This window comes from Palaemon carinicauda, chromosome 30 (genome assembly GCF_036898095.1).
Source record: "Palaemon carinicauda isolate YSFRI2023 chromosome 30, ASM3689809v2, whole genome shotgun sequence".
In the NCBI taxonomy this organism is placed as follows: Eukaryota; Metazoa; Arthropoda; class Malacostraca; order Decapoda; family Palaemonidae; genus Palaemon; species Palaemon carinicauda.
In genome coordinates, this window is record NC_090754.1 from 77,557,351 (window position 1) to 77,565,329 (window position 7,979).

Consider the following 7,979-nt stretch of genomic DNA (forward strand, 5'->3'; position numbering starts at 1 on the left):
TATGTATCCTCCTGTGGATCCCAGGCATAGGAGTATTGCTTCACAGCATGCTGCTGCTCCTGCTCCTTTGGAATGGTTGTCCAGGTACCAGAAGTACCTGGACTCTGTCTCCCTTGTTGGTCATGATCCTATTTGGGAGGAATTGGGTATCCAGGTAAAACTGACCAAAAGGAGGAGAGGACACAGGGCAAGCATGGGTCACAGGCCTTGTTCCCCAGAAGGAGACTTCATCTCTCCTTGCCTCCTTCTCAGCCAAGCCTCAGGAGTGGAAAAACATAAAAACTTGGCCTCAAAAGGTTTCAAGGCTTCAGGTCAGCAGAAGGGAGTTCTTGGTTTGGTTCCAGTCTTGGTGTTACTGGGCACGAGTTTGGGTCTGGATGAGTTGCAAGACAATGTCTCATACCATTTTGAGAGTACTGTATGCTGCCAATGGCAGCTGGTCCTGGGGTTACAGCATCTGAGCATAGGAAAATCAACAAACTGGACGATTCTTCCTATTTCTCCTTCCTAGAAGGGAAAGACATGGTCTTGAACTACTTCTGCCATGCCCTCAGAACCAGCAAGACCAGGATAGAGTTGCCTTAGTCTAAGATGTTGAAGGAAGCCAGGATGGAGGTTTTCTTCCAAGCTGCTGGGGCGTCAAACTTTCGGAGCAGGAAGTTCATCACACCTACTTCTACTGCTGGTAGGACGGCAGAGCAAGTACTGTGAGATCTTGAACGATGATCTCTCTCCCTTGCCTTTAGACCCGCCAATTTTAGCTCTTATGCACAATGTCACCCTCGATAAGTTTGCTGCACAGCAGGTGATGTCCTGCGTGCAGAGGCCACAAACATGCAGTAGTGTATCAACTACTGGTCTGGTTTAGTAAGCTATAAAATTACAAACGAGGATTTGGCCGAATCAGAGAAGTGGAAAGCAATAAACTCCTTGCTCTCAGGAGCAAGGGCATTTTAATTCCTCGCCCATAATCTGGCTAACCAGTGGATGAACTGCATCTTAAGAAGGACTGACTCTGTCATCTTAAGATTCCAGAGGCAGTTGCAAAAAAAGAGAGGCACTCTAGGTGTTGAAATACTAAGATGAACAGAAGACAACTTGATTGGCCTATCAGCCAAATTCATTCTGGACAAAAACATCTTTGCTAACAATCTGTGCAGGAAGACTAAAAGTTGGCTTCGAGAGATTTTGCTTCGTCAGATAGTCAACAAAGTCTTGACTTTGTGGGGTTCGCCGATGATAGATCTGTTTGGAACCTCCCTGAACCGGAAGCTTTTTGTGTACTGCTCATCAGTACTGGTTCCCTAGGCAGCTCTGCAAGATGCATTTTAACATCCATGGGACAACCTGGATGTCTGTGCATCCCCACCTTCTGTCTGATGAGGAGACTTATCGTCAGGTAAGGGCATCGCAAGACGTATTGATGACCCTAATAGCTCCTCTGTGGCAGCAAGCAGATTGGTACCATGACCTACTTCTGCACACAGAGGTGCCGAGAAAGCTTTCTCCCCTACCTGACTTGCTAAAACAAACTCGCCAAGAGCTATACCACAAAGTATTTGCTTCTCAGCAACTTCATACCGGGAGGTTATCCAGCATCTTTCAGTGAGATGTTTTTCGCAAGCAGTGGCAAAAACGATGTTTGGTACCTCCGTCAGTCATCTATCACCATCTTATCAGGCAGAAGGAGTCTCGCTCCTCTTGATGCCACTATTCCCTTGTTAGCCGAGTTCTTATTGTACCTTAGGAAGGAAAACTGCTCAGTCTCGGCAGTGGAAGGCTACCACTCAGCATTGACATTTATCTGTACGCTAAACAGAGTGAACATTTCCTCCTCAACAGAATAGTCTTTTCTCATATGGAGCTTTGACCCTACCTGCGCCCAGTCGGAAGTTAGACCACCTCCATGAAATGTAGAGCACTAAAATTCCTGAACAGCTGTGTCAGTCCTCAGATCATGACTTGACTCTCAAGACCATTTTCCTTCTCACTCTGGCCTCTGTAAAAAAAAAGTCCGTGAGTTGTATGGTCTTCCATACAATACCCATTCAAGGGGATGGGGGCAAGTAACACTCAACTTCGTCCCTGACTTTGTTGCTAAGATTTCGAATCTCCGTCATGTAATCGATAATCCTTATCAGCTGTTACTATGCCCTGTGAGAGCACTGAGGCGCTATTTTAAAAGCTCTACCAGAGTTTGCCTGCACGTTGAATAACTTTTTATAAGCAGATCAGGGTCAAAGGTAGAGTCCCCAAGAATATGATATATTTGGATTCGCCAGGTCATCAAACGGTCTTTGAATCCTGACTCAGCTCAACAAGATCATAGATCCAGGGCATCAGAACACCTTCACAGTCCTCTATCTGCAAGACATAACCCATAGAAGCCTGGATACTTCTCCATAGATCCTATGGTGGATGTTAGTCTGGGATGAGTGGATAGACTGACTGACCTTTTCTTCTTTCATCTTCCCCTCTCTTAGGGCACAGCACCTGCAGGACTTTGCAAGCTAGCCTACCTCCAACTGCTTGTAATAACAATTTTCCTCGTGTAGCCGGAAATATGTAATATATTTATGTCCCTGTTCTCCCTTCGAGGGGAGTTGGGCAATGTCTAGGTTAAGGAAGAGGAGTGTTACCCACTCCAATATTCTTATCTGGTCAAGTCACAGTGCTTAGTTTCCACCCATTCACCAATATTCCCTAGGCCATCAATTCTTGTGCTTATCAAACTAAGTGTTCATGAGGTATCAGAGTACCTCTCTCACGCTTAAATGAGCTCATACCCCAGGTTAAGTTCCCAGCCTGTTGGGTTTTGGACTTCCACCCACTTAAAGGGTGAGTCTCCATAGCAAAGAGAGATAGGTTTGTATGTGTGCAGAAACAGATGACAAATTTGGAAGTAATTTGTAGTTTTCCAAACTACAGTATACAAACCTGAGCTCTTTACTCATACTTGGCCTACCATCACCTGTCCCCCTAGAAAATCCTGCCTGCAATCAAAAATGATAAAGCACACTGGGTGAGTGCGTAAGCTTGGTGGCTGGTCTACCCCCCTCCCCTCTAACTAGTGGTGGGTTTTTTACCTCAAATAAAAAGTTTATGGCTAGTTTCAGGCTATGCTTAAAGAATAATATATTTATAGTAAAGAGCTAAGGTTTGTATACTGTAGTTAGGAAAAAGGCAAGTTACTTCCAAATTTGTCATATCAGTAAGCATCGCTCCTTGCTAACAAGAATGATGAGGTTGCAGACAATGCTAAAGTCTATTGAGCTTGAGTAGGTCTCAATATTCTTTTATAGCATTACTAGGTCACTGAAAATAAAAAAAAAATTGATAATGGCTTATTTTTTATAATCTTGTAAGTGCTAATATTATTGCATATAGTTCTGCCGTGAACACAAGAGGTATTGTGTGATGAATCTTATTGCACTTACATGTTTTTCAGGTTTAACTTCAACCTTCCTTCATATTCATCCCAAAGGAGCAAGTGTGGACTATATTTGGTCTTTCATCCAACAGTTCGATAAAGATATCCGTCCATCTGACATTGAGACCATGCTTAATCAGTAAGTACAGTTGTTATAGAAATAAAAACTTAATGTAAACAACAAAGGAATTCTTTGGTAGTTATCAATAGAAATAAAAACTTAATGTAAACAACAAAGGAATTCTTTGGTAGTTATCAATAGAAATAAAAACTTAATGTAAACAACAAAGGAATTCTTTGGTAGTTATCAATCCTATACCTTCAATCAAAATACCAATTACACATATTTTTTTCTTCATTTCACAGGTACCAAACTGTGTATAAGCAAATTACGACTGGTGTTGGTGCTTGCCTAGAAAGGAAGTGGGTCTTCACAGGATTCGACTGTGAAATATAACCATTTTACCTTACAATTTTCATCACCATGTCATAAATATTGTTTCTTGTTAACTTTTATCACTTCCCAAAGTTAATTTTTTATATAAGATTTAATTTTTTAGAAAGAGTAGAAATCTTTTAAGACATAATGTTGAGCTAGGATAATATAATAAGTAATTGCTATATACAACACCTCCAATCACTTGTGTTGTTATATGGAATATTTCCATTACCTAACTGTGACCCTATCATGCTGTTCATTAAGCATATGTTTTATATGTTATATATGGTGAATTTTTACAGTTAATCAGTGTTGTAATTTGTTATGTCTGTGACTATTTGTATTTTTATTTTTATTCCAGTAAGACTAGTACAAGAAATTTATGAAAATAATTTGACTTTACTCTTTTCTCAGTAACTGCTGTTCAGTGAACAGGAACATTAGTGTTTCAACTTAAATATATATTTATTTGGAAAAAAATTCTTCAAAAGTTTAAATTTATGACTTGTAATATATTGATTTAAATAACTGTTGGTTAGACACAAATTAAAGTATGTAAGACTAAAAACTGTTGGTTTGGGACTGTAAGTCATTACTTTACGGGTTAAAATTTTTCTTTAAGTTGTAATACAAGTCGGGCACTTATGGAGACAGGGTTTATGTTTGAATATTGTTGAACATTTTTTCACTTTCAAATAGTGAAAGATATTTCTATCAAGGAAAAAGAGCATAGAAATTTACAAAGTAAATTTTAATGTTTTCAACCTAAATTGTGGTAGAATAACCCCTTCATGATAAGTTGGTATTAAATTCTTCATAAGTAAGATAAAGTAGAAAAAAATACTAGTATGAAGTTAAGTGCCTGCTTGTCCATATTTTATTTTTATAGATGTAGTGTTTTTGTTCTTGTAAACAATTAAAAAATCATTGCCAATAATTTAATCTATTTGATTTAAATACAAATTTCATTGCAGTTGCAAGGACATAGTCAGTCAAATGGTTAACGCAGATCAATTCCAGTTGTAATCTTAGTGATGAGAACAGATCGAACAGATCTTCCAGTCAAAATTGCATCATTTCCAGCTTAGAACAGTGAGTAGGCTCACCACATAGGGGTTTCTATTCAATTACAAGACCACCGTTTTAGAATCATACATTTGTCAGCCTTTGTTCAGAGAACTGAATCAAATATATTAACTTTTTTCATTTATGGATTGCAACATCATGGTAGAGATGCTATTCGTCTGACAGTTTAGTTCCGATTTTAATAAAAGGTTGCCCTTGGTCTTGCTACAATTTTTTTTGTGCACCATTGCTGTATTCTTTCCTTTGTGTGTGAGAATTGATCACATTTCTTTTTATTTTGTCTTTGATACTGTAAAAGCATCTAAAGCAATTTGTGTTTGTGGCCTTGGAATCCTTTTTGGTTGTAAAGAAACTAATAGCAATTACTGTAAATTAACAGTTGTCAGCCTTATGCATAGCTTTTTATGAATTTTTATCCTTTCATTCAAGCATGATTGCGGCATTTTTAATATAATGAATGCAATGTGCTTTTTAACAGAATGTATACAACAAATATTTACTTTTAGTTACAAATTTTCACTCGTTATACTTCTTGCCTAGATTACCAAAGGGAAAAGTTAGGATAGAGTCAAGAAGTATCTAATTCTCATTGAAAATGAACCGTTATTTATTTATTTATTCTTACATGGATGCAAACTGCCGAGTTATTTATATTTAGCTGCCAAGCAACTGCTGCTCATGCGACACAGATCATGATGCTTGGTTGCTTCCCCACAACACTCCTGGTCGTGAAGTTAAGAGGATGTGCCTCACTTTCTCTCTACGATCGAGACTTTCGCATTCTGCTTTATTACTCTTTTACCGTTTAGTGCTTGTGACTTGTGTCTTTTCTTTATTCGTGGTCATGTGCGTTACTATTCATAATCTGCGAGTTATGAGTAAGTGCTTGTCTAGTAAGCTTCGGAATTTGCGTTCTTGGCATGGCAAGGAATAGCTACCCTTATGGCATTCTCAAGAGCCAGACAGACATAGATCCACATCCCTTTTTGTCCCTCTTCCTTAGACAAGAGATGTTCAGTGAAATCATAATGTAAATATTTTAGGGAATAGACATTATCCCATTGGTAGTGATATTATTCTCGTCGCAGGAAACTAGTGAGATTTCTCTCCTACTTTGTCTACTCCCAACTGGAGTGGGAGACAAGGGTTCCTTTCCGCTACGAAAGTCTCCCCCCCCCCATATTTTCTGTTGTAGGTTCGCTGAGCCTTTAATCTCAGAAAATGACACCCATAGTAATCTTGAGTCTGTTGATCATACACGGCTGGACCTTGATCCGGCACTTGTAGAAAATACTCTGACTACGGTAGCCATGTGCCATGAGCCAGGTATAGCCTAGTAACCATGATTACGAAGGGTAAACTTGTGAATGGCTTTTCAGAGAAAGCTTTTCCGCTCTTGGAAATACAGTATGTTGACCATGAAGGGTAGCACCTCCGGCCCTTTATTCCTACTGGTAGCACCTGTTCTCGTCCTCATAACAACCGAACACTTGTAGCATGTGCAAGTGTGTTCATTCCCATGAGAATTGAGCTCTGGAATCTCGTGCGAGTGAGAACCGAGTACTGGGAGCCTAATGATCATATGTTTCCTGATCGCTCATAATTCCCAGTCATGACCAACGATCATATCATTTCTGATTGTGGCTAGGGAAGCAAAGATCATGAAGAATAACTGCAAGGAGACTGGGATAGAACACCTTTGGAACATTCCCGGGAAGATGAAAAATGACTGGAAAAACAAGAGGGAAGCTTGTTTGTAAAAGGAACACCTTGCAGATCTTGAATGTGGTTTCCAATCAAATGGAAACCAGTGTTCTGTAACCCAAAAGTCAAAGAAAAATATATGAACCACTTCCCATATTGGTCCTTTTATTATTATTATTATTATGGGATACAATTTTGAGTTAACAATGATTCTCCGTTAAGAACAGACTCATACACGGTACCTGAAAATATCGGCATAACGATGCTTCGTTCGGTAATACGACAAACTACTATCCAACACAGAGAGCAGTAAACACGTCACCTGCCCGTGTAATAGTGCGTTACACGTCACTTTGGCATCAGTTAGATACGCATTTGGGATTTCATGGTTTCTCTTTTGGGGATATTTTTAGGGCCTTTTTGCATGTCTGGAAACTGTAAGGGAGTCTAATGATGGCATTGCATCCAAGAAGAGGAAAGCCATCACAATGGAAATTAAAGTGGATATAATGAAGAGAAATGAAAAAGGCGAAACCCCTACAAACAGGTTGTGCATTAGGCCTTAGTCGTTCTATGGCTGCTACTATCAGCATAGATAAATATCGCATCCTTGAGCATGTAAAAGGAGCTGCCCCCACAAAGTCAACCATTATTACAAAAAATTGCTGAGGTGTCATGATTGAGATGGAGAAGTTCCTTGTGCTCTAGTTGGGCGACCAAAATTGACGGCAAATCCTTATGGTGATTCCGGAGAAGGCTAAAAGGGATTGGAGTGAAAGACAGGAGTTTGCAGTCAGTAAGGGGTGGATTATGATATTAAAGGGTTGTGCCAATTTGTTTAACCATAAGATGCACGGTGAAGCTACTAGTACTGATAATAAAGCAGCATGTGAATTCCCTGATGTGTTGGTTGAGGTTACTTGGGTGGGGATATGTGCTGAACTAGTCTTAAATTTCGATGAGACATGCTTATTTTGTTAGCGTAAGTCGAACCGGACCTACATCACTAAGAAGAATACTCTAACAGGACACAAAGTTGGCCAGGAGAAACTAACCTTGCTTCTATGGAGTAATGCTTCTGGCAACTGCAAGCTTATGCCTATGCTTGTGTATCAGGCCGAGATTCTCGTGGCAACTAAAGGGGGTTTTGGAAGAGTCGGCTACCTTTCATCTGGAAGTCTCAATAGGAAGGAATGGGTGACCCTCTTGTTTGAGGACCAGGTTTTCAACCACTTTGCGCCAGAGTTTAATCAGTATTGTGTTATGAAGGTCCCACCCTTTAAGGTGCTGCTATTGTTGGACAATGCACCTGGTACCATG

General features: G+C 39.8%; 1 protein-coding gene across 3 annotated transcripts in view; it reads left to right on the top strand.

The window, feature by feature from the left end:
• The window catches only part of LOC137623305 (ecto-NOX disulfide-thiol exchanger 2), a 136,314-nt gene extending 131,987 nt beyond the window's left edge, over positions 1 to 4,327 (top strand). For all 3 annotated transcript variants that reach the window (XM_068354104.1, XM_068354101.1, XM_068354103.1), the window contains exons 16-17: positions 3,449 to 3,569; positions 3,797 to 4,327. In XM_068354104.1, coding sequence (XP_068210205.1) covers positions 3,449 to 3,569; positions 3,797 to 3,887 — 212 coding nt within the window. In that variant the 3' untranslated portion in view covers positions 3,888 to 4,327. The remainder of the gene's footprint in view (positions 1 to 3,448; positions 3,570 to 3,796) is intronic.
• The last annotated feature ends 3,652 nt before the right edge of the window (positions 4,328 to 7,979 follow it).